Source organism: Equus przewalskii, chromosome 15 (assembly GCF_037783145.1).
Source record: "Equus przewalskii isolate Varuska chromosome 15, EquPr2, whole genome shotgun sequence".
NCBI lineage: Eukaryota > Metazoa > Chordata > Mammalia > Perissodactyla > Equidae > Equus > Equus przewalskii.
Window position 1 is genome coordinate 53917090 of NC_091845.1, and position 26336 is coordinate 53943425.

General features: G+C 43.3%; 1 protein-coding gene across 4 annotated transcripts in view; it reads left to right on the forward strand.

Moving 5' to 3' along the window:
- Nucleotides 1–26336, forward strand: part of OSBPL10 (oxysterol binding protein like 10) — a 285409-nt gene that overhangs the window by 192593 nt on the left and 66480 nt on the right. For all 4 annotated transcript variants that reach the window (XM_070575904.1, XM_070575905.1, XM_070575906.1 and 1 more), the window contains exons 5-6: nt 12369–12579; nt 23077–23231. In XM_070575904.1, coding sequence (XP_070432005.1) covers nt 12369–12579; nt 23077–23231 — 366 coding nt within the window. The remainder of the gene's footprint in view (nt 1–12368; nt 12580–23076; nt 23232–26336) is intronic.

The following is a 26336-nucleotide window of genomic DNA, read 5'->3' on the forward strand; positions in this document are numbered from 1 at the left end:
CATGCCTGGAAGGGAGGCGGGCAGCCAGTTCCCGTCTCTCAAGGAGGTACCTGGGTTCTTGCCCCCAAGTATTTGTTCACTCATTCTTTCAACTAATAGTTTTGGCCTACAGTTTGCCGGGCCTCGTCCTAGGTGCTGGGGAAATAACAGTGAACAAGAGGCAGGTCCTCCTCCTCATGGGGCTCAGAACCTGATAAGAGTGAGAGAGATGAACCAACTCATAACATAACACATGACTTAGTTACGACCATAATGCGTTCTATGGGTTTTGGGGATCATGACCTTTTTGGGAGATGGTGGAAGGCTACCTGGTAAAAGCAGCCTTAAGTTGAGGTCTGAAGAAAGAGTAAGAATTGACCAGGAGAAAGGCATGCCATGGACTACACTGGAAGTTGAGCTTGGACCCATTCAGGTAGGGCCTTGTTTTTCCCAGGATCATGTAGATTAATTTAGGGGCCATAAGAAACTTGAGACTATTGTGTGCCTCGAGATGTCTAACGTGCAGTTACAGTATCCCTCTTCCCTGGGGAGATTGGTATTAGAGAGGATTGACGGTTAAGCTGAAGTTCCAAGGTCCCAAGCTAAAGGGGAAAACATATCCTTGATTCTTTGAGTGGAAGTAGTAACACAAGACTAGCGGCAATGGAAGGGTGTTCTCAGATTCGCTAGAGAACCATGCCAGCTTGTTACAACTTCCTGAAACCTGGGAGCTCTCGCCTTCTTTCCCTTCTTCCTCTACTCTTCCCTTCCTCTCTTTCCTCCCACCTTTCCCCCCCATCTTCCTCCCTACATTCCCCCTTCCTTTCACTTGCCACCTCATTCCTTCTCCCTCTTCGATTCTCCCTTCTCTTCTCCATCCACCCATCCAACCAGCACATAGATGTTAGGCATTGCCTGTGAATAGAATCCTTTGATGAATAAGGTCCCATGGGCCCTTCCCGTAAAGAATTCACTGTATGGCAGTGGATTAATTGACTGATTTAATCAGTAGGCTAGGCCTGGAGAGAGACATGCATGGAACTAAATAGAGTTTCCTTTTACATGTTTATTTGTATGATTAGTGGTTATGCACTATACAGTCTAACGCTTACTTTCCTAAAAAGCGTATGCCAGAGTCGTGGGGAAGTGCGGAGAAGGAGTGGGAATGGATCCAGGCTAGTTCTTTCCGTCGCTGGAAAGCAATTTCACATGCAGGCATCTATGCAGGGTGGTTAGCTCTTTTATAAAGCACAGTGTGTTGTATATCATTGTTCCAGCTCATGTTTGACCACCTTGAGGATTACACTGTAAGCAGTTTGCATGTAGGAATTATGTTCTTTCTTCTGTAAAATGGTGACTGCAGTGTCATTTACCCAGTGGAGATACAATAAATATTAATTACTGATGGCTTATCCCTTGACCTAGTTTTCCCTTTCAGATTAATGAAGCAGATTCCTGATAAATGCGTTTGTCTCTCCAGAGTTTCATTTGCCAAGGCTCAAATGCTATAAAGGATTTGCCTGGAGGCGTGAAGTTCTTGTCCAATTTCCCCCCCCCCCCTTCAAGTGCCCTTTGGAGATACGTTTCTTTCCTGAAAATAATTGGCACTAGTGAAATTAATTTTAGCTGGAAAAGAGAACTAGGTTGTTATATTCTTGTCTGCTACTTTGGGTAGATATTTGAGCTAACAGCAATACATTTTAAAAGAGAGTAGCAGGCACTCAATATGGGACCTCTTAGGAGAGAAGTATGGCTTCTTCGAGAGCTTTCTGGATTTCAAACAGTCCTTCCCCTCCATTTCCTCAGGACTTTCGCTCTCCTTTCATTGCTGGGGACCCTCTTGCCCCATGCCCTGTGCTAGTGCCCACCCCCGGTCATCCGCATTGCTGCTTCCATCCTAATGAAGGAACACTCTCTGGACTCCCTTTATTCTTATTTGCTTATATTTTCTTTACTGGATATGGAAACTTCATTTTATTGAAAGTATTTGACATATAACAGTGTAAATTTGAGGTATATAACCTGTTAATTTGATACATTTATATATTGTAATTGCCATCGTAGCATGCCTAGCACCTCTGTTACATTACATTGTTATCTTTTCTTTTTAGTGGTTGGAATAATTAAGTTCTAGTCTCTTAGCAAGTTTGGTGATTATGGTACAATACTGTTGTCTATATTCATTTTACTGTGCATTTGATCTCTACGGCTTAGTTACTACTTTTTGCTGGATATGGGAACTTCTTAACCTTTCTTTACCCCACATTATACAGGGACGTGTACAATGAGTTAAACAATGAAATATTGGCTTTTGGTTTTTGAATTTTTTTGCCTATGAAATTGGTTAACAGTAAAAGATGATTTTAGAGAGTGTTAAGAAGAGGTCAGCTCGCACACTGCTGAGGAAATACAAATTAATACAGTTTTTTTGGCAGCGAGCTGACAGTGTTTAGCAGAAGCCTTAAAATTAATGTTAAATACCCTTAAATCCAGCAATTCCTCTTCGAGGAGCTTATTTTAAGAAAATCATTACAAATTTATGCTAAGATTTAGCTACAGAGAAGTTTGTTGAATGTAATTTGTCACAGAGAAGGGAGTTAGACCTCAGCATAATGTCCAGCAGCAGGGAAGTGAGCAATAAATTGTGGCACATTTATGAGTTGCAACGATCTGCAGTATTTTAAATAGTATTGTCAGAATTTACGGACATGGGATATGGAATAAAAAAGGTTACAAGCAATATTATGATGTGCAACCATTTTCATAACAAGTAAAAATACATATATATTCATAAAAATTGTATAAGTATGTATACCAAGATTTTAACATTTATTTTCTCTGTTTTTGGACGTGTTACGGGTATTTTTTCTTCTATTTGATTATTTGCTTTTCCTGTGATAGGTATTACTTTTGAACAACAACAATAAAAGGGTGTGGTGATGGGCAGTAATTCGATTTTGGGTAGTGAACAGGGTGTATCTACACAGATGTCAAAATATAATGACGTACACCTGAAATTTGTATGTTGTGAACCAATGTTTCCTCAAAAATTAAATCAAAATTATTAAAATATTCAAATTAAAAAGAGTAGGGAGAAAGATATTTTTAATGAGAACAGAGAGAGTCGCCTTGGTTGTGGGCATGGTACTGGAGTGGCCACCCTGTGTCCAGAGAGAGTGCTCCTTGATCTGAGTTCAGGATCCTGTTCAGGTCCGTGTCTGTGTGTCGGGGAGGCAGAGGGTGTAGATAAATGGGCCTGTTGGCCTGTGGTGTTTTCTTTGAGAACAAGATGAGAGATTATTCCTTTTGTCTCTTGCACCCCTCATTACTATCATGTTAATATTCAGTACTGACACGCAGAATGAGAAAATAATTTTTAACCTCTGTGTAGGCATCTTCTGTTACATAATTCTCAAAGTACTTTCTCCCCCTCAGTTTTTCCTTCAGCAAAAATTACATGAGGGGCCGGCCCAGTGGTGCAGAGGTTAAGTTCGCGTGCTCTGCTTCAGTGGCCCTGGGGCCACTGGTTTGGATCCTGGGCGCGGACCTACCCACCTCTTGTCAAGCCATGCTGTGGCAGGCGTCCCACATGTGAAGTAGAGGAAGATGGGCACAGATGTTAGCTCAGGGCTAATCTTCCTCAGCAAAAAGAGGAGGATTGGTGGTGGATGTTAGCTCAGGGCTAATCTTCCTCAAAAAAAACAAAAAAAGAAAAAAAAAAATTACATGAGAGGAAGTGATGGTGAGGGGCCGGCCCCGTGGCCGAGTGGTTAAGTTCACGCGCTCTGCTTCGGCAGCCCAGGGGTTCGCTGGTTCAGATCCTGGGCGCCGACATGGCACCGCTCATCAAGCCATGCTGAGGCAGCGTCCCACATGCCACAACTAGAAGGGCCCACAACTAAAATATACAACTATGTACTGGGGGGATTTGGGGAGAGAAAACAGAAAAAAAAAAAAAGTGATGGTGAGACTGCATCAAAGGAGGTTTTGCTCTAAAGCCAGGGTCGACTTTGTTGGAGTTAAAAGCTCTTCCACAGTGCAGCCGTTAAAATGAGACCTATGTTTGTTTATGTGGAAGGATGTCTATGAGGAGTGTGTTAGTTTTCTAGGGCTGTAGTGACAAAGGACCACAGACTGGGTGGCTTAACAGCAGACATTTATCATCTCATGGTGCTGGAGGCTAGAAATCCAAAAGCAAGACATCGGCAGGATTGGTCCCTCTGACTGTGAGGGAGGAGCTGTCCCGGCTCGCTCTCCTCGGCTTAGAGATGGTCATCTTCTCCTCGTGGCTTCTCTCATCCTCCCTCTGTGTGTGTCGGGGTCCAGATTTCCCCTTTCTACGAGGACCCCAGTCATGCTGGGTTAAGGCCCACTATCACCTCTGTAAAGAGCCTGTCTCCAAAGAAGGTCCCATTTGAGCTACTGGGAGGGTAGGACATCAACATGAATTTTGGGAGGACACAGTTCAATCCATAACCATGTACTTTCTCTCTATTTTAGAAAACCTTGTTATTATGAAAATTTTCAAACATGAAAACATTAGAGAGGGCGACATTGAACCTTCATGTTGCCATTGGTAGCTTCAACACCCTCCCAAAGCCCATATCACTTCAGCCTTACTCTCCTACCCCCATTGGATTATTTTGAAGTAAATCCCAGGCATCAGATTGATGTAATCAAAGCGATAAAAGGTTACAAAATTATATATAAGGGATGGTCCTTTTTAAGTAAAATAATATAACGTGTGTGTATAGAGTCAGAATGATACCAGAATGTTAACAGTGCTTATTTTTTCCTAGGAAGTAGGATTACAGGTAGTTGTTACTGCCTTCCCTATAACGTTTTTTACTGTCTGATATTGTTGGGATGGTGGTCGATGGAGTGAGGCAGCCGTTTGTAAGCAGAAAAACAAAAACAAAGTGTTTTCAGGTGATGAGAAAGGCTGGAGAGAGGGACAGTGGGAGAAACTTGCTGTGGCAGGAGATAATAGTTTGCTTTCAGAAAATGAGAAAGAAAGAGGAGGAAGCCCACAGGATCGTGTTTCAGAGCGTAGAGGACGCTGAAGTGGAGTGTGAGGACTGCCACTACAGGTGAGCTGTGTGACCTCAGCAGGGACACCTGGCCCCTCTGGACTGAGATTTCCTGCCTGCAAAATGAAAGAGATGGACTTGACAGAGCCGTAAGATTCATTTGGCTATGAACGCTATTATCTCATATTTCTTGAATGTCTCAGTATGGGTTTGCCTTTTAGGAGTTTGTAAAAATAAAATTTGCATTTCATGTTTGTGCACTGTGGAGTTGTTGTTGGGAGTGGTGAGGAAAAGACTGTAGAAAAGCCAAAGGTGAAGGTATGACCGAAAGGAATCTATTTTTAAGAAATGGAGTAGACTCATTCCCACATCTTCAGGAAGTGTTTTTTGAGTGTGTGTGCGCATGTGCAAAATTCGGAATTTTGCCTTTGCTTTTTGCCCTTGACAGCATGACTCATTTATAAATAGCACTGACATGTCTTGATACCACTCAAATACTTGTATTTAAACTATGGAGGGACCATAACAGACTTTGGATGTCCAGTCTCTGGATTGGCCTTTCAACTGCTCTTTTCTGTCATTTTTATCCCCCTCATCTCATGTGATAAAGGCCAAGTGTCAAGATGTTGAACTTAAAAATGCCATTAGCCTATCCTGCCTCCCAGGAGTGGGAATGGACAGAGAAATCTGGAGTCGTAACTTAAGTCGTTTAAATGGTCAGCCTCGGTAATGGCACCGTGAAGTCCAAAGCCCAGTGGTATGAATCCAGAGAGTAGGTAAAAACCTAGAAATGATGAATGCTTCTGTCCTGTCAGCTTTCTAAAAGGGAGATTAGATTCTATTACCAAAAAGATTTATGGATGGTGCTCAGCAGCCTTCCATCTGGCCGGTTAGATCTGCTGATGAAGCAGTCTTCGACTTGGAAGGAGGCGTAGGATGTCTGCACTTAGGTACCTTTGAAAAGAAAGCAGACTCCTATGCCTCAAGGCATAAAAATGACTTCAGACCTGAGACGCCCTTCCCCGACCCAGACCTGAGGGCAACGGGGATCCCACCAAAACAAGCAGCCTCTTGGGAAGGCTGGAGACTCCCTTCTCCCACCTTGAGGCGCAAGTCTCCCTGGTCTGGGGAAGCTCCTTCTGTCCTTTCAGTCAGCACCAGCAGGGACCAGTGGAGGGGCCCCGAAGGTGAGAGAGAAAATCAAGTAGATCAAAATAGGACCACGAAGGCTCTGAGATTAGATTGTCATTGAAATGGGCCAGAAAAGTAGGCTAGGGCCTGTGTGCTCAACCTAAACATGTGGTTGCCTGCTTAAAAAAAAAAAAAATCAAATTGGTCCTCGAATCTTCTAACATGGCAGCTAAAATGTTAAAATATCCAGGATAAAATGCAAAATTATTAGTCATACCAAGAACCAATAAAATCCCAACTTGAATGAGAAAAAATAATTATCCGATGCCAAAACCAAGATGAATCAGATGTTCGTTTTATTGGAGCAACCAGCCACGTTCAGTTGTTTATACCTGGTCTGACTGCTTTCATGCTTTCATGCTACAGTGGCAGAGTTCACTAGTTGCTACAGAGACCCACTGGTTCAAAAATCCTTAAATATTTACTCTCTGGCCTTTTACAGATGTCTGCTGGCCCCTGCAGTAAGGTCATCAAAGACCTAGTGGTCAATTCTTTGGAGATCTTTCCATTTTCCATTTGGTTTATGTTATAGAGCCTTATGTTCCTTACATTGGTCTTTCTGTCTCTTCCTGTGTTTTCATTTTATTCTTTTCTGTAACCTCATCTATGTGGCCATCAGCCTCCCCTGATTGGAGATGGACCCCATTTCCTCCTGCCCATCTTTGTCCCTTACTGCTACTGTCAATTCTCTTAACCCTACTGAGAGGTGTGGAGTTAAAGATCTGTCCACTAGATGGAGTTTTCTGTCTCCACGCACCAGATCAGCCTTGAGAGATTTGAGAGTCCATAAGACGTTTAGGACTGGCCTACACGGGACTGCTTAGAAGGACAGAGGGCAGTGTCCCCAGGAGACCCAGGACCCTGTCTGAAGGAAACTCTTGATAATCATTCTAGGTAGATGTTGTGCCAAGAGGTGGGACACGAGACATAGCACAGGAAGTAGAGGAGGAAGGTTAAACGTCGGGTAGGAAAGTCAGCAGCGAGAAGAAGAAATCGTTCAGCTGTGAGGCCAGGACTTACTGTGTCCCAACATCAGAGATTTGGAGAAAGGCTTTGGCGATTGGAATGTCAGCCCTCCAAACATCAACAATGCAATCTGTTGACAAGGCAAAGATGACTTCATCGTTCACCACTATAAGGGAGAGCACCGCCTCTCCCATCGGCAGTGCCTCAGAGAGGGGAGGGCAAGCGGAGAACCTACTGAGAATTAGAAGTTTGATTCATGATACAGAGACTTCATCAGGATCCTGTAAAGATCAAGATAGGACAGTTCAGGGGTGGTGCAAACAAGGCAAGGATTTTGAGGCAAAGCATTTAAAGAATTTTAGGGTGCAAACTGCCTTTTGATGGTTTTCGTGAAAGAGTTGATGGATGTTTCAGGAAGTTTCTGTAATGAGCTATCAAATCATTTCTGGGGTGGGAGTCTCCTGGAATATTAATGCTAATAAGGATAGTGGGATAGTAAATCTTCTACATCAATGGAGATGGTAAGCTTTGTGTGTGTGTGAGTGTGTATATGTGAGAATTTTGGTTCTAAAGATCCTTGAAGCGTGGCTTTTAAGCCTAGCTGAGGACTTTGCCCAGGTGGAAAAACGCCTAAGTTAGCCAAGGCCTGATCCCTGACACAGACTTAGAACAGACTCCAGAATTCCTCCAGGCTAAGGAGAACTGCCAAACCAAGGCCACCTTGAAGTTGGCGTCAGATTCTTTCGTCTACTTCCAGGCAAGATGGATTGAGTTCCCGAAGACCCCGGGGACCCTGAGCCCAGGAGGCTCTGCCCACCAAGGCAAGCAGCCCTGGTTACTTTAGGACGAGAACTCTGTGCTCAGGAGGCGCTTGATGCTGATCCTTTGGTTATTATTGGATGAGTGACTGAGCTGGTATTTGCTGATGTCCGGCCTGTGAAGACTTTGACCTTTCAGGCGCTCCTCAAAACCTGCGCCAAAGTTTGCAGCTCAGAACAGTCTGAAACAGTGAAAGCAAACGACACCCCGTCCCTTTGCTGTCCCCTTCATTCCCCTTCATTCTCTTTTTGGCTAGACCTAATCTTTTTTTTTTTTTTTTTAAGATTTTTACTTTTTCGTTTTTCTCCCCAAAGCCCCCTGGTACATAGTTGTATATTTTTAGTTGTGGGTCCTTCTAGTTGTGGCATGTGGGATGCCACCTCAGCATGGCTTGATGAGTAGTGCCATGTCTGCGCCCAGGATCCAAACTGGCAAAACCCTGGGCCGCAGAAGCTAAGCGCATGAACCCAACCACTTGGCCACGGGGCCCGCCCCTCACCGTCACTTTTTTTTTTTTTTGAGGAAGATTAGCCCTGAGCTAACATCTGCTGCCAATCCTCCTCTTTTTGCTGAGGAAGACTGGCCCTGAGCTAACATCCGTGCCCATCTTCCTCTGCTTTATATGTGGGACGTCTACCACAGCATGGCTTGATGAGCGGTGCCATGTCTGTACCCGGGATCCGAACCAGCGAACTCCAGGCTGCCAAAGTGGAATGTGTGCACTTAACCACTGTGCCACCGGGCCGGCCCCATGGCTAGACCTAATCTTGTTGAGCTGGATGTCTTTGGGTTTTGATCTTTGCATCTTGGTTTCAGTTTCACTGAAATAAAATAATAAAATAAAATCTGCAGCCGCTGATTTTATTAGCATTAACTCCTATGATTTGATTTTGCAATGCGTATGCCATTGTTTGTGCTGTGAGAAATGGGCTGTCGAATTTTTTCCCTCTTTGTGAAGTTTGCTTATCTGTGAGGTGCAACTTGACCTATATTTAGTCAGTTTCACAGCCTCAGAGTTGACATTTTCAGGGGGTGGATCTCTGAAATTTCGTTTGGGGCCCCACTTTGCACCTGTGTTACAAGATGGTAAAGCCGCTGATTGTGGAAGCCAAATGCCTGAAAGAAATGAAACTTGTGCATTCTTTTTTTTCTTAAGACCCACAAATGATTAATGTTGATGTGCTTCAGAAGTGTTTAGAGCTCTGATTTGAAACTTAAGTAATTAAAGTAAGTGATTCAACGTTTTCAAAGGCTGGTAGCGAGCGGTAGGCGAGTCGGCTCATCGATGGTTGTGCTGTGCTGTTCTGTTGATGAGCCCGCAGGAACCTTGAAGGGAAGAGCGAGCTGCTTTAAGAATTTGCTGTTGGTATTCTCATTGCCTACAGCTCTTCAGTGCCACATTCATCTTCTCATATGTGCCCTTAATTAAAATTAGATATGGAAATAGCTAAAACTTGTTCTTCCAAAGTCTGATGAAGACTCTTCTTCATCACTGCCTCCTAGTCTTAGAAATGTTAGAGCAGTAATAACTGTGATGTACAGCTCTGAGGCTGGGAATCCTGCATTTCTTTTAGGGCTCATTCAGTTTCTTTTGGAGCCTGATGAAGCTAATGTAAGGTGAAGATTGGCATTGATTGTGTCATTAAAGACGACAGTTCTGTTTCACATCCCATGGAAAAAGGGGAGAAAATAAATCTTTAGGAGGTGTCTACTGTGTATCAAGCACTGTGCTAGGCTCGGTTTATTTTTAGTGCTCAGTTTACCAAGAAAGATGTTGAAATCCATCAAGGGCCTGGTTAGCAATGTGTCTCTAGCACAGGGTTACTCAAGGGGGCGCTCTTGGCATTTTGAGCAGGAAAGTTCTTGCATGGAGCTGTGCCCTGACTTATGGGGCCTTTAGCACCCCATCCCCCCTCCCACTCAGTGCCAGTACTTCTCCAGTCATTGTAAGTGTCAAACCTATACCCCACTGCTGGTTCCGATGCCTCCTCTAGCAGGCCGTGCTGCCTCTGTTACTGGTGGTAGGCTTTCAAATACTGCTGAATGCTTTTTAGAGAGCAGATATGTGGATTCCATCTCTGGGCATGAGTAGAAGATTCTTTAAGTCAATTTTGTGTTTTTATTGCCTGAGATTTACATAATATTTTACGCTTGTGAAATTAGAAGTATTTTACCTATACTATATAATTGGAATACAGTTCTTTTCATTGATTAAAAACGAGTGTATTCCATATAGTTAATGGCTTGATTGTTCTTACCTTTTCTCTTAAGTGTTATGGCATCATCCTTAATAGCCAAGACATAATGTATTATATGTTTCATCATCATATTTTCTTCTTCCCTTTCAACACATAATTTTTCTAAGACAACATTTTATAATAGGAATTTACAGAAATGCTGACCATGACAAATAGCTTGAAATCTACTTCTCTGTAACTGTTAGCAGTTCTACATATAGTTGACTGTCAAAGAATACATCAACATTTTATCTTGTTTGAAGTTAAATTTAAGAACTTGGCAGTTTTTCTTGACAAACGTAAACTGATAATGGAGATGTTACCATTTACTAAATCTTCAGCCGTATTACACTAATTGAGTATAATGATTTCTGTAGACTGTGTCATAAATGGATTCTCCTGCACCTCAGTGAGAGAAGAGTGAAAGAGGGGATTCGTTCATTCATTCCACAGATATTTACTGTATTTGGGATACATCAGTGAACAGCATGGAATTAATGATCCCTACTTTCACACTAGCTCAAACGAACTTAATAAATAAGTAAATTACAAGTTAGGTTGGAATGTGGTGGAGAAAAATAAGTTGGTGAGGAGGATAGGAGGCCCAAGGGTTGCGCTGGAGATGCAATTTTAAATTATGTGGTTCAAGAAGCTTTCCTGAGAAGGTGACTTTTAAGGGAAGACCTGAAGGAGAAATGAATACCGATTGAGGTGCTATTTTAGGAGTTAGAATGACTAGGTATAAACTCTGAAATCTGCAGAAAGTAATTTGCATGGCCAAAGGATGGGTGTGCTCATGGAGGTGAGAGTGCTCCCAACCATGTCAGGGCAATATGTTTAGCATTGATTTTTTTAAAAAAAATCTTTTTGAGGTAATGACACCTATTTTGGTGAGTAGGATTGCAAGGGATGAGCCTTTTTTTAAAGCAAACAACTAGATGGAATGATAGAAAATAGCAGGTGTTTGTTTTCAATAGGAAAATAAGGCTGACCATAGAAAGAGTTCTGTGTCCAAGTCCCGTGGTCCTTACAGAATTAATGCTTCTCCCCAGCTGGTGACATCATGATGGTAACAAGGATCCTCTGAGGGTGACAGTGACAAAGCAGGAGATACTGCTCCAAATTAAGGATGGCTTTTGTGGGGGAGGCTTAGAGAACAGTGGATGGGAGTCTGGAGACCAGGAGTTGGTTCCTGCATCTGATGCTGACCAGCCCTGGGACCTTGGACTGGTTGCTTTAGCTCCTCCTCTTTCAGAGCGACTGTTTCTTTGCTAGACCTGCCCTTGATGAACATCAGCTTGTTTAGTGAGAGAAGCTGTAAAACATGAGGGGGATGAATGTCTGTCGCAAGGTAACCAGTAAAGTCCTTTTCTAGTTCTTGAGTTCCTTTCTCCTTGATTTGTCAGTTCAAAGATACAATTAGACTACTGCATATCTGTAGTTGATGAGTTGAAGCCAGGTCACAAAATATGGTTATTTTGGGTTGTCATAGCTTCAGCCATGGAGTAGTGCTGGCTCTAGAATTCCTGGGTTTTCTCTCCCTCCTGGCATCTTACATGGTGTTAAGAAAGTCACATCGTATTTAGCATTTTTTGGGGTGGAATGGTTCAGTGCTGGCTTCACTGTGATCTCACTCATAAAATGCCGGCCCCAGATTTCACTTCTTGGACTTCAGAAAGACTGCCAAGGAGTTGGAGGAAAAGCAAGGAATTAACATTGCTCCGAGGCAAAGCCACGGTTCATCCACTGTCTCAGATTACCTTCCATACTCAAAGAACCTTACAGAGGGTCACATAGACTTCTACTTTTAATGTATTCACTATTGACTTAGCTTCAGAAGGTCTGAAAATAATGGACCCTTTCATCTCTAAAGTTCTAAAATTCTCTTGTGATCAGAGCAGTAGATGTGTACTTTTGGATAGATTCACCCAGACGGATTTCACCCAGGCCTGTGTTGTCAAAGGACTAACATGGCCCCCAACACCCTCTGAGCTGACTCTCAGTCACTTGTAGTCTGGGTGATGATGGTTTCTCTCTGCACCTTCCTCTAACTTTTATTCAGCCCTGTGGTTTAAGTGCTGGCTCCCAGGCCTGTTGAAAGGAGGACTTCCGCCTCTGACCTCCTTGCCGTCTTCCCATTTGACAGATGATGAACCAGGTGGAGGGACAGCAGAAGAACCTTGTGCACGCCATCGAGTCTCTGCCAGGTTCTGGCCCCCTCACTGCCTTGGACCAGGATCTGCTGCTCCTGAAAGCTACCTCTGCTGCCACCCTCAGCTGCCTTGGGGAGTGCCTCAGCTTGCTACAGCAGAGTGTGCACCACGTGAGCCAGCCCAGCCACAAGCCAGGGGCCTCAGGTGAGACGTCCCTGTGGGCTCCTCTGTGTTTGCAAATGAGTACCATCCAGGGTGTGTGTGTGTGTCGCTCCATTGCCTTCCGTCTTTAAATCCAGCCACCGTCCATCCATCCATCCATCCGTCTGTCCTTTTATCCAAATGTTTCTCCATTTAGCCATCTCTCCTTCCCTACCAAATTTGGGATATATTTGTCTTTTACCAATCAGAAATATAACATCCTATGAGACATTTAACTAACATGTTTACATGAATGCTATGGAACTCCTTTTAGACCTGCTGGCATCATGTTCTGTATCTCATTCCAACTATGACATTGCATTCGGTGTTGTATTTTTAAGATCCATTGCTTTGCAGCTTCTGGTCCATTATTTCTAATGTGCCTTTGGTGTCCATCCACTACATTTTCCCCAACGCCCTCTGATGATGGACACGCACATGGCCTCCTGCTTTCTGCCCCGCTCACTGCGCTGCAGTCAGCATCCTCCTGCATGTCCCCTCAAGGACCTGTATGAGAATTTCTCTGGGATACGTACCAGAGGCATTTCTAGTTCTTTATCAAGAAACTAGAGATAAAAATACAGTTTGTTAAGATGCCTTAATCCCTTTGGAGGAGGGTTTAATCAATAAGCAGATATAAAGATATTAGTGCAGATTAAATGCCACGATAAAGGTGAAAATAGCTTGAGATTGGTCATGTTGTACGTAATTATAAAGTATTAGAATTAAGAGACTAGCGGAAGCCTCATTGAGCTTTGTGGCCCAGGGTTCACTTACTAAGGAAACGAGACAACTTAGGTGATGAAAAGTCAGGCTAGGTCATGAGTGATCGTCTCTATTTCATGCTTTCCTCCAGTCCCGTTGGCCCTCCAATTCACTAAGATTAGAAGGGATGGTAGCTTTCCAGAGTAGGCTGTGTTTGGGTAATTTGGGTTTCTTTCTGTAACACCCCTCATCATTTACTGAGCTCTGATTCAACCAGTGGTTGGCCTTTGCTACACAGTTTCTGAAATCTTTACAAAGCAGATATTATGCCCATCATTTGGATGAGATGTTGAGGCTCAGAGCGGTTAAATGACTTGCCCAAGGTCACCCAGCTAAGTGGCAGAGCTGAGGCGAGAGACAGTCTCTTCCCACTGGGGCAGATCCCTTCCTCTTCTTGGGGTTCTTTGTTCAATATGGAACAGACCACCCAGTAGGCTCTGGGTCCCCCAACTTAGGGCCAGAGACACTGTCTTGCTCACATCATAATTGTCTCAGGGCAGATATTTATTTTGTTTTCTTTACTTTTTTAAAAAAAATAATTTCATACTTCTAGAAAAGTTGCAAGAATAGTATGAAAAATTCTCATATAGCCGCCTCCAAACTCCCAAAATGATGACATTTGATGATGTTGCAGACATGACGTATCTTTACTCTTACATACTTCAGTGCGTATTTCCTTAAAAAAAGGACACTGTCTTTTATAATGACAGTACAATGGTCAAAATCAGTAAATTAACATGAATACAATTCTATTCCCTAATCTACAGACCTTACTAAATTTTGCCAGTTTCCCTGTAAATGTCCTTTATAACAAAAGAAAAAAGAAATTTCTGGTGCAGGATCCAGTCTAGGAGCGGATGTGTGTGTTGGGGCACAGAGTGAAGGCGCCCACACCTGCCTTTCTCCCTTTCCTCTTCCTTCCTTCTCAACTTGGAACTCTGATGCTGAAGCCCCCATGAGACTCCTTGTCATTTCCTGATCTGGACTGAGCCTCAATGACCCCGAGGGGCGTGGGCACAAATTCAGAGCTAGACTGGAGGCTTTTCAAGGTCTCTGTGATCTCTCATACTGTACCATAACTCCTGGCCTCTGCAACCTAATGGGCTCATTCCAAGAATCTTTCGCTGGTAAGTATAAGCTTGAACCATTTTCTTTTCTTTTTTTGTTTTTCTCCCCAAAGCCCCAGCACATGGTTGTATATCCTAGTTGTGGGTCCTTCTAGTTCTTCTATGTGAGATGCCGCCACTGCATCACTTGATGAGTGGTGTGTAGGTCCACTCCCAGGATCTGAACTGGCGAACTCTGGGTCACTGAAGCGGAGCATGCGAACTTAACCACTCAGCCATGGGGCCAGCCCCTGAACCATTTTCTTGTTCCTAAAATCAGTCTGTTAAATATTTCTTCAGAGCTGGTTTCTAGCAAATTTTCTGATTTTTTTTCCTAATTTTCATTGGGTCTCTGATGCTTTTAAGGGCCTCGAGGGACAAAGCTTAAGGTGGGAATTTCAGAGGTGGTGACAGGCTGAAGTGGGAACTATTTGGGAGGAGGAGAGACCAAGCAGTGTCCCTGACATTATGCTGCGTGTGGTGCTGCCCCCTGCATGTCTTCCCTGCCGTTTGTCCTTTCTTCCTTCCTTTCAGCCATTCATATCAAGGAACTTGACTGAAGGTTGGAGACTAGAGGGAGTATGAAGATCACAATGGTTATTTTATTTCCTTGTCTTCTTAACCTTTTTAGAAGTTATATTCCATATAACATAGCCCCTTAAGTTTTAAAATGTTCTGCATGTGTCTTTTAAATCTAGGTCACACAGTGGAGAAAAACATTAAATTACTTCCTGCATCCAAAACATCATAGTTGCCTGCAATTAAAACAGAATTCCAGAATCTCAAGCTAGTGGAATGAGAGAATATGGTGACCCCAGTAGTGTCACCACCTAATATGTTTGTTTAGAATCTCGGGACCCTGGAGGTGATAGCAGCCATAGCAGCCTGACTCCCACTGATAAAAACATAACGGTTATCACTGAGGAGCACCAGGCGGGGTTGATGGAAATCAAAATCTCATTAAAGTGAAATTCTGTCAAGCTTTCCTTTAAATGTTCACCGGGCAGGGAGGCGCAGATTCCCCACAGCATACCAAGCATCCCTGCGCATTGTTCCAGCTTCGAGTCTCTTTGCTTTCCAACCCTTGCATTGTTTTTTTCTTCTCCTTTTCCGAATCAAAAATTAATTTGTGGTCTTGTAGTGCTTCATCTTCTGTAGTATTTCATTGCATTTTCTGGGGAATATGTTGGCTTTGGAGCCTTTGTCTGCAAACGTTGCTGCTAATGCTCATTTCATTTCAAACATGCTGAGCAACTGGACTGAAATCCGAAAGTATTTTAGTATTCATCTGCCTCCCACCCATGCATTCAGCTTCTAGACCTGTCTCCAATGTTATCTCTAAGATAGAGTTGGCATGAAATGCTTCATTTAACTTCTGTTTATGGAGAGGTTTGTAATTACAATTAATAAAGTCGCTTGGCTTTTTGGTCAAGGCTTAGGCTATGCAGTTCTCTTCTGTTCCTGGTGGCTTACTAAATCTGCCTCCACAGCTTGATGGAGGTGAGTGAATGTTGGGGGCAGGGGTAGGTGGGCATCTGTTTTCCCCCGTCTAGGTGTGTGCCTCCCATTCTGTGCGGAAAGGCAGGCAGGACCACCTTCAGAACTGGAAAAGGCTGGGCTTTAGATGGATTACCAGTGTGGGAGAGAAACTGGACCTTTAAAGTGGTTTGAGGGTACAGTGTGCTCTGTTGTCTGTTCTTCTGGTTAGTTCCTTGCTTGCAGGCCTTGACCCAGGGAACCATATTAGAAGTCAGAGCAGACACCTGTAACCAGACATGCACATTCTAGTGCCAGGTAAGAGCTGGGTGCGAACAGAATGATCAGGGCAAGGCATGTTGGGAAAGAACACTGGAGTCAAAACTGCCAGAGCAGGTGACAGCAGGGCCTTGGGGAATTGCAGTGCAGGACACACATGCCCTTGGACAAAGATCAGGACGAAAGATCAAGAGGCATGTAATTGAAAGCAGGAGAAGAAGAGCCAGATTTAACGTGCTTGCTTTACCTTGTCCTTCCAAAACCTTTTTCATTTTCTTATAAAAGATTTGTGGGGATCGTCAGTTAATAAGCCGGTTACATTGGTCCTCCCGTTTTGGGTGTGGCAAAAAGAGTCAAATAGGTGAGACTATTATAAGGACTTCTTGGCTTTTTCAGCCAGTTGACTTCTCCCTTCTGCTGGGCTTCACTTTTTTCCAGTCATCTTTAGACTCCGAATGTTCATCTCTTTTCCACCACTCAGAGACGCCCTGCACTTTCTCCATCTCTTATACCTTCTATCCTGACACCTACTACTTCTGGTGAAAATGTGCCCTACATAAGCCACCTTCCTTTATTTTGTGATTAAAAGCCGAGGTGGACATGTGATGATTCCTTCAGTAAACAGCATATTGGGAAAAGAGAAAAACTGGCGTTGTAGAATATTTCGGATGGTGGAGGTTTTTTTTTTAATGCAACTGTCTAAACAGAGTCTTTGAGTGGCAACTTCTCCCTAAAGAAGGCAGTTAGATTCTAACATCCCAGCTTTCTCTTGTAAATATGCCTTATGTTTTTCTCAAGTTTGTAAATGTCAATCTTACTCCATTTTGGAAAACCATTTTAGGTTTACTGAAACTGGGGAGGCACAAATGCCTGTGTTATAGGAGGAGAGAGGGACCCTCCTGGTGCTGTCTCCTGTCACAGGCCTCTGGACAGAGTCCTCACAGCCTTGGCATGGGGACTGAGCCAAGGATGGATGAAGATGGTTCCACACTCAAACCGTTAAGTCCACAGTTAAATCTTGTATAGCTTTCTTTCTGCTTCTGGTTGGTTTGGGGAACCAAGACCCTGATAGTTGACTTCCTTCTTTCCTCTCTTCTTATATCTACTAAGGCATGTTGTGGAAGGAGCTACCAGGTATGTAAAAGCCTGTTTTAAGGATTGCATTTGCATTTGGTGAACCCTGTGCATGACCCTTCGCCTTTCTGTTCTCTTCTGTTGTGGCATCTTTGGTGATCCCCTGCTCAGGAGCATTAGGGTAAACCTGAGAGTGAAAGGTACTTAATGTCCAGCTAGTTGATTTTACTGTCAGGCAGCAGCCACCTGGTAATATTTTGATCTCGGTCTTCTTTTCATTTGTATTTCCCTGGTATGTTTTGACCCTCTTCCTGCTTTAGACCTTTCTGAGTCACTTTCCATAGGTGAGGCCTATTTTCTCAACTGTCAAATACCATCAATAGTAAAAACCACCATTATTAAAGCTTCCAATTAAACTATGACACGCCATTGACTAGAAGATGAACTCTAATTTCAGAGATGTGAAAATAGGTGTCTTAGAATTAATGAAATAGGGTTTAGACTTGCTTTTTGTTTTATGACACAATCTTGAGAGTCTGTCTTTCATAGAGTAATGTAGTCCATTTGGTTTTTTTCTTTCAAATGGTGTTTGTTTTTCCGTTGGTCTCCTCTGTGCTTTTTGTGGTTACGTTTCCGTGCTGTTTTTCTTGTTTTCTCACTATTTTGCTACATGGGTTGTATTTCCTTTACTCTTGTCTTCTCTGATGTTTTGGGAAAAAATATATTTATGAATTCTAGAAGTGGTTGCATTACATTTCTCATAAGCATTCTTGAGCCTATGTTTTTCTAATCATCAAAGACAAGAATGATACACTACTTTTTGACCCTCTCCTTTAGTGATGAAGACTCAGCATACTTTAATTTCCTTGATCTTTTTGATATACTTACCAATTTTTGGTAATCTAATATGGGGGCTATTGTTGTTAGTAGTATTTTAATATTAATTTAATTCTTAATGTGTGATACTGATTAAATCTCATTTATCTTGATTATGGAGGGTCTTGGTGCCTCTTTATATTTTGTACCCAAGGCTCCTGTCTCTTCTGCCTCACCCTCAGGCCTGCCCAGCTCTGTATTTAACTGGCTTCATTGCTCACCACCGGTCCTTTCATACATGATTTCTCCAGTCTTGAGTTCTTAGTTCTGCTGCTTTTCTTCATATATTAGTATACGTCCTCACATAGTTTCTCCCTCAGAAGGTAGAATATTTTCTGAGTGTCTTCAGTGCCGCTGAGAAGGCATAGAGTGTAGAGTTTGAGTCTGGGCTCTGGAGCCAGGCTGCCTGTGTTCTAATCTCGATTCTACCACTTATTAGCTCTTTGTGCCTCCGTTTCTTTGTCTGTCAAGTGGTCGTAATAGTAGAACCTACTTCATGGGTTGTCGTTAGAGTGAGGTAAGTGAACACACATAAATTACATACGATAGTCCTCGGCACCTAACAAGAGCTCAGTCAATGTTGACTCTTTTTAGGAGAGGAAAGATCGCTTGCCTGAGGATGAGCATTATCCCCTTTTATTTGCATTCTTCTCTTCATCTATTTGCCTGCTGGCATTTAGTGTTGTAGCAAAATTCAAGACTAGCTTGATTTTTTTTTTTTCCCCTTTAAGGCAAGTCTAATTTTTCTGCCTAAATGATTGGAAAATTTTTCTCTTGATTTTTGTTATTCAAAAATGTTGCCAAACTTCGAGCTAGGCATTCATTATACTATTGTCTGTCTACTTTTGTATGTGTTTGAAATTTCAGTAATGAAAAGCCTAAGAAAGTATCGCTAAGCTGCGTCTCGATGTGAGTCTCTCCCATTGTTTTTGCTGGAGTGTGGTGGCCTGTTTCAGCAGTGCCCACAGCTCTCTCGTCAGCTCAGGCTGGCTTTCTTTACTTCTGTCATTGTTGTTTCTGTTCCATTGACCTGATCTCGATCCTTCAGGGTCTCTTAGATCTCTGTGTGCATCTTCTGTTACCTCCTGTCTAGTTGTTGTCGTTTTTGCGCTCTTTGCAACTGCACACTGGTAGAACTTCCTTATCTTGACGTACTACTTATTTGACTTTCTACAGTGTTGAGTCTACTTTTTCTTCATTTCAGTGTTATTTTAATTCTAATGCTGATTTAGTTCCCTCATAATAATTCCTTAGTGCATCCGTCTCCTTTTTTTACCGCAGCCTGTTTTCTTCTTTTGGCTTTCTGGTTTTGTTCCTAGAGGCTGCTTTATCTTGTGTTCTGCTGAGGATACACTTTCCTGCTGTTTTCTCTGACATCTTACGTTAGAAATTTCAGAGACATATTCTTCCTCTAAGCCTTCTGAGGATACTGTTTCTTTTCCCAAGCTCTATGCAGTCCTTTTCATTTGCTCTATGTTAGAGTTTTCCTCCTTCATCCTCAAACGAGACAGGTCTAGTCAAGACTCTAAAACCAGTGTTTGTTGATTAGAGCAGCTGGACTGATCTAAATTGGGCTTTTCTCCTCTCCTTACTCTCTGGATCTTTGACACTCTGAAGTTGCAGAGTATACAGGAAACTACATTTCCCAGTATGCTTTGTGACCGTCACTCTTCCTGTCCTGGTCTTTGTCTATCCCAGGATGCAGCACATCACTGCTCCACCACATTCTACTTCATGTTGCGTTATCTCCTGGGTTATTATCTCTGAATGATGGTAATATGGAGGGGAGGGAGGGATAGAATTGACATGTAGGAGTAATGGAGGGAACACTGTCCTGATTGCCTAGGTAAGCAGATCTCATTTTTAAGCTTGCTTTTTAAGCTTGCCTAATTACTCTAGAGGACATTTACTACTTATGTAATAAAATAAAATTTTTAAAAAGTAGTACCCCTGTGTTTACGAGACAGCTGCCCAGTATATAAGCTCTGAATCCAGAATTCAGAATCTGATGAGTTGGTCAGTGGGACAAGTAAGCAGTGTCTGTCCACTTTTCTTATGGAAGATTCTGGTGTCTTGAACCCTGTGTTGGTATTCTTAGTCCAGCTCCATCTGCTGTATTATTTATGTTATAGGGGTTCCTCCCAAGTCTGGTCTCAGATCATCCTTCAGTCTTTGATTTTAGTGTTGTGAGTTTTCATCCTTTTTTAATGATGTCATGGACTGATATATGAATGCCATTTTTTTAGTTTTTATTTTTTGTGAGGAAGATTGTTGCTGAGCCTAACATCTGTGCCAGTCTTCCTCTATTTTATGTAGAATGCCACCACAGCGTGGCTTGACAAGTGATGCTATGTCCGTCCCAGGCATCTGAACCTGTGACTGAAGCGGAGTGTGGGAACTTAACCACTGCGCCACCGGGCCAGCCCCCTTTGGATGCCTTCTGCCATTAAATAAAATTGTGGTACAATACACATAGCAAAAAATTTACCATCCTAACCATTTTTAAGTATACAGCTCAGTAGTGTTACGAACATTCACATTGTTGTGTAACCAATCTCTAGAACTCTCTTCATCTTTCAAAACTGAAACTCTACACCCTTTAAACAATAACTCCCTGCGCCAGCCCAGTGGTGTAGTAGTTAGGTTCCTATGCTCCACTTCGGTGGCCCAGGGTTTGCAGGTTCAGATCCCTGGTGCGGACCTGGCACCGCCCCTCAAGCCATGCTATGGCAGCATCCCATCCATAAAAAATAGAGGAAGATTGGCACAGATGTCAGCTCAGGGCCAATCTTCCTCACAAAAACAAACAAACAAAAACAATAACCCCCACCCCTCCATCCCCAGCACCTTGCAGCCACCATTCCCTTTTCTCTCTCTCTTTTTGCCATTTCTTATTTTTTAACTTTTTGGACGTTGTGAAATGCACGTTCTTCTTGAAATTTACTCTCTGAAAATCTTTTTTTTATTTTTGAGGAAGATTAGCCGTGAGTTAACATCTGTTGCCAATCTTCCTCTTTTTGCTGAGGAAGACTGGCCCTGAGCTAACATCCATGCCCATCTTCCTCTACTTTATATGTGGGATGCCTGCCACAGCATGGCCTGCCGAGTGGTGCCATGTCCGCACCCAGGATCCTAACCGGTGAAACCCGGGCCGCTGAAGCAGAACGTGTGCACTTAACCGCTGCACCACCGGGCCGGCCCCTCTCTGAAAATCTTAATGGTCATTCATTCATTTGGCATGTATTTATCGAGTGCACACTCTTTGCCAGATCATGTTCTAGGTTTTAGGGACACAGCCATGAGCAAGGACAATATTGTCCCTGCCTTCAAGGAGCTGACATTCTTGGGAGGGAGAAAAACAGACAAACAAGCAGAACGGGTTCAGATAGTGCTGAGTGCTGTGAAGACAGGAAACTGACTGATGGGGCAGGGAGTTGCCTCTGGGGTGCTGCTTTGGCCACAGAAGTCCCAGGGGGGCTTCTCTGAGCAAGTGATGTTTGAGTTCACACCTCGATTTACGCAGGAGGGACCCCCCCCCCCCGCCCCGCCCCACAGCCCCCACCATAGAAGAACTAGAGGGATGGCAATCTGAGCAGAAGAAATAGCCTGCACAAAGGCTCTTGAGTGTAATGAACTTGGCTCACTTAAGGAATGGCAAAAGGACCAGCGTGGCTTGAGCATAGTGAGCAGTGGGGAGAGAATGAAGTGAGCTTGAGCAGTCTTGGCAAACCAAGCAGTTAGATTGTGTTCCAGTTGCAATGAGAAGCCACTGGAGGCTTTTAAGCAGCAGAATTATGTGCTCTGACACTTGACATTAAAAAAAGTTTTTGCATAAAAATAGGCTTGGCTTGGGTAATCTTGCACCCACGAACACACATGCATAAGCACAGCTACCGTCCTTTCAGCTGCCTCTGTTATTTTGTTTCCATCAACCAGATTCCCTCAGGGTGCTAAAAGTTTGGGAAACTTGTAGATTTTTCCTTGAGTAACTCTAATGAAAAGGCTGATGGATGTGATTACTGTGTGGATGGGACATCTGAGAGGCTGAGAGGTTGAGTTCTAGTCACATGAGGCAGTCTCCGCTTAGCCCACCTTTTCTTCATCGCTTACTCCTGCTCTTGGACCGAGGACAGCATCTCCAGGGAGTAGGTCAGCTGAGTTTGAGACCTGTTCTTGTTCTAATGGAAGAATTGCTATGGGGTCAAAAGATCTACCTCTGATTGCTCCCATCCCCATTAGTAAACATATACAAATATTCCATGATGATGCGTGACTCTTAAAAAAAACCCAGTGTTAGAGTTAGGAAGTCTTTTTTTCCAAAGATTGAGGGAGGATTAGAAAAATGCTTTATAAACACCAATCTGGTAAACAAAGAAGTGTTTTTTGCTAGAATGGAGTGACCACACCTGTCTTTAGTGGTGGGGCTTCCTGACTCCGACCACATGGGCCACATCTAATGGCAGAGGTGGTGTCGATCACACTGCAGGCATCTTTTCTCAGCTGTGGTCACCATGTCAGTTAGCATTCAGACCACAGTGTGAGCAGCCTGTGTTTGATAAAATCTGACTTTTGTTTTTTATTGTAAATATTTAAAAATATTTTTAAAAAGTTAATAAATAAGAAAAACACCTTTAAGAAAATCTGGCTTTGGTAAAATGTGAGTTGTTTTTGTCCAAGACTGGGGAGAGAAACAGCTTATGATGAATCTGATGCTGACATTATACAGAAACGAGTTTATAAATAGATGATCCGAATCTACACTTGGTGCCCCATTCAAAACAAGTCCCACTTAAGTCCACCATAGTCCACTTAGGATTGGGCCCATTTCAAGTTGGTCTCCTTGTACAGTGAGGTACAGATATTTCTTGAGCTATAAATGTTCAATTTGGAAAATACTTGGCATCATTCTAGGTCTTTATTTCAGAAAACATCCTGGGATGGCACGGGCCCAAGTCACATTCCACAGAGCAGCTGAAAAATGGGACACTTGGCTCTTTGCCATCAGCCAGTGCCAACATAACCTGGGCAATTTTACCAAACTCCGCTGAAGATGAACAGACCTTACAGCCAGAGCCAGAGGTAAGCTAGCCGTCCTCTCTCAGCAGTTTCATGGCTTGCGTTCTCGCTTGTTCCGAAACACAGTAATTATATTTGTAACTTGCTCATCTCTTTGTTTTAAGAGGAGACAAATTATAAAATGGAACCATTGCCTGGAGAGACGAAATCCACTGTGTGCACGCCTGGCACTTCTGTTCTTGTGTCTGGCAGCTGCTGTGGGTGAATTGTGATCCTACCAATGAGGGCTCTCCTATTTTTATTGAAATGGGAGTCATTTTATCTTCAAGTGGGAGAAATTCTAACACACCCATTAAAATGATGCCTATTGACATGATGGGAGCAGTTACAATATATTATGTCGCTCCCCCGAATAATGGCTTCTTCATGTGGTTCTTGCTAACATAAGCTCCTGGCTTACGTGCTCGACTCCTGCATGCTACGGAACCAGGCCAGGGCCCATGGGGCAGCGGCCAAGACTCCTAGGCGTTGCACTGCAGCCCAGGTCTAGGCTGCAGGGGACACCTGCCCTTCCTGGTCAGGGAGGAGCAGCCCTTGCAGCTCTTAAGGACCAGCCAGGCTGTGACAGGCTTCGTGGACTCGCTCATCGGCCCACGTGGCTCTCCTGCCTAACTGTGCCTCCAAGTGGCAGCTGGAAGGAAGCCAAATGCAGCATTTCCTTTCCTTTCCTTTGTGTCCTGAGTGAATATTTGTGTTTTTTCTTTTGATGCCCGTGTCCTATGTATGCGATCCCGTGAAGTGGGCTGAGACTGACTTTAACCACGTGTTAGAGGTTGTTCTTAATTTTAATTGAAATCACTTGAGCCTGAAAACTGTAGAACACTCACGAAATCTATTTTGTAATGTTGAAAGCCCCAAGGCAGCTTCTTGGATCAAATGGTCTTGGTCATCAATTGAAATTTTTCTCCAAGCTTCACATGATTATATTCTCTGACAACAGCTTGGTGGCTTAGCTCTTATAGCAGGAGCAGCCTGCCTCTATAAGATATTTCATTAGCATCCATAAGGTGCCTTCCCAGGGTATGAAATAAACAGGGGATGTGAGATTTTGGAAGGCATTTGCCTCGACCTATACAGTGAGTTTCAAGTTGAAATCACTCGCATCCGACGTGCAGGTGAATTGGAAGGTAAGTGGGCAGCTGAAGAAATGGTAGGAACCCCGCTGTCATGTTGTTCTTTTGGGAGACTTGGGTGGGGTGGCATTTGAGGATGGGGTGCTTCGCTGCTAAAAGGTTGAAAAATACAATATCCTTCATTCCCTTGGAAAAGAACCTTTGGGGGTTCACACCATAATGAATGCATTTAAAGTCTTGCTCTAGAGAGAAATAAACGGAGTAGAGAAGTAAGTTATTAGATCTTTGGTAAGAATTCTTCAGATCCTTATTCCCAGCAGCGTTCTCAGGCGAAACCTAACAGGGGTTATTAACTAATAAGCTTACCTGTGAGGGCTGGCGATTGTCCTTAGTCTGTGAATCCGCCTCAGTGTTTCTTCTGTTGTTCCCTGATAGGTGCTACCTCTAGCCGCTGAAGTTTGCGGGCCAGGTCTGTTCTTTTTGCATAAAATTGTTGCCCACTCTGCTTTGCCGGTCAGCAGCATTGGCAGAAGATAGTACCTAATTGTCCAAGAGAAATAACTAGCCCCCAAGTTCAAGTTTTTAAAAATACCCTGAAGGAGGAGAGCTAGGGAGAGCTTTTTCCATTAAGTTGGGAACAGTCTTTAGTTTCTGCCTGTTTGTGCCCTTACTCCTTTTGTCGGAGCAGTATAAGGTGTAGTTTGATGATCCCTGATGGCCATGAGAGACTTGCGGGGTGTGATGGTGTGATGGGGTTTTCGTTTTCTGAGAAGGGAGAATTGAAGTTCTTTCACGGGGAGACTCCTGTCGTTTTTTCCACTGACAACTCTGGGAGATGATTCTCGCAACCTGAACAGCCATTGTTGGTTGGACACTGTTTTTATTTTAGGCTATTGTGCTTTGTCACTTTTTCTTTTTTTTTTTTGAGGAAGATTAGCCCTGAGCTAACTACTGCCAATCTTCCTCTTTTTGCTGAGAAAGACTGGCCCAGAGCTAACATCCATGCCCATCTTCCTCTATTTTATATGTGGGACGCCTACCACAGCATGTCTTTTTTGCCAAGCGGTGCCATGTTAGCACCCGGGATCCAAACTGGTGAATCCTGGGCCACCGAGAAGCAGAACGTGCGAACTTAACCGCTGCGCCACCGGGCCAGCCCCATGTCACTTTTTTTTTGTTCTTAAGAGTTGAAGAAACTCTCAATATCCACCCAATCGTGTTTCTGTCAGAAAAAGGAAAATGTTTCCATTGCCTCCCTTTTGTACAATATGGAGAAATAACCCAAGAAGGAACGAAGTGAAATCACTTAGGGGTAAAAATTCCTTACGAGAAGGTTCCTTAACCCTTTTGATATAGAGAATAGTAATTGTTGGGAAACTAATTTTAAGAGTGTAGTTATTGTGGTACTTTAGCTAAATGAACTATTTTCTTCTGGCTTGTTTTGATCATTTAGGTCTTTAGGAGCAATAATTAGGGTAATAAAAAAGGTACCTCCCTTCAGTGCTTGTCGTTTTTTTTTTTTTTTTTTTTAGCACCGCCAAGCAATTAACTCAATCCAGGATGTCTTGCAATTCAACTCAATTCTGACACCATCTGCTGGGAGGATCAGTTCCCACAGGTTGAGGGCTCAGTCCTACAAGATTCCCACCCCCACACTCCCCCCCCCCACCGCCTCCCCACACTTCAGATGCCAGTCACAAGTCCAGGTTGTCACCTGTGCATCTGACCAACTAGCTATAGTTCAGAGGTTCCCACAACCGCCTCCTCAGGTTTCATGAATTTGCTGGAGTGGCTCACAGAACTCAGAGAAACATTTAACAGTTTATTATGAAAAGATATAATTCAAGAACAGATGGAAGAGATGCATAGGGCAAGGTATGGAGAAAGGGCGCAGAGCTTGCATGCCCTCTAAAAGTGCACTACTCTCCCCGAATCCGAATCTCCATGTGTTCATCAACTGGGAAGTTCTCTAAACCCTGTCCTTTTGGGTTTTTGTGGAGGCTTCATTACATATGCATAATTGATTGAATGATTG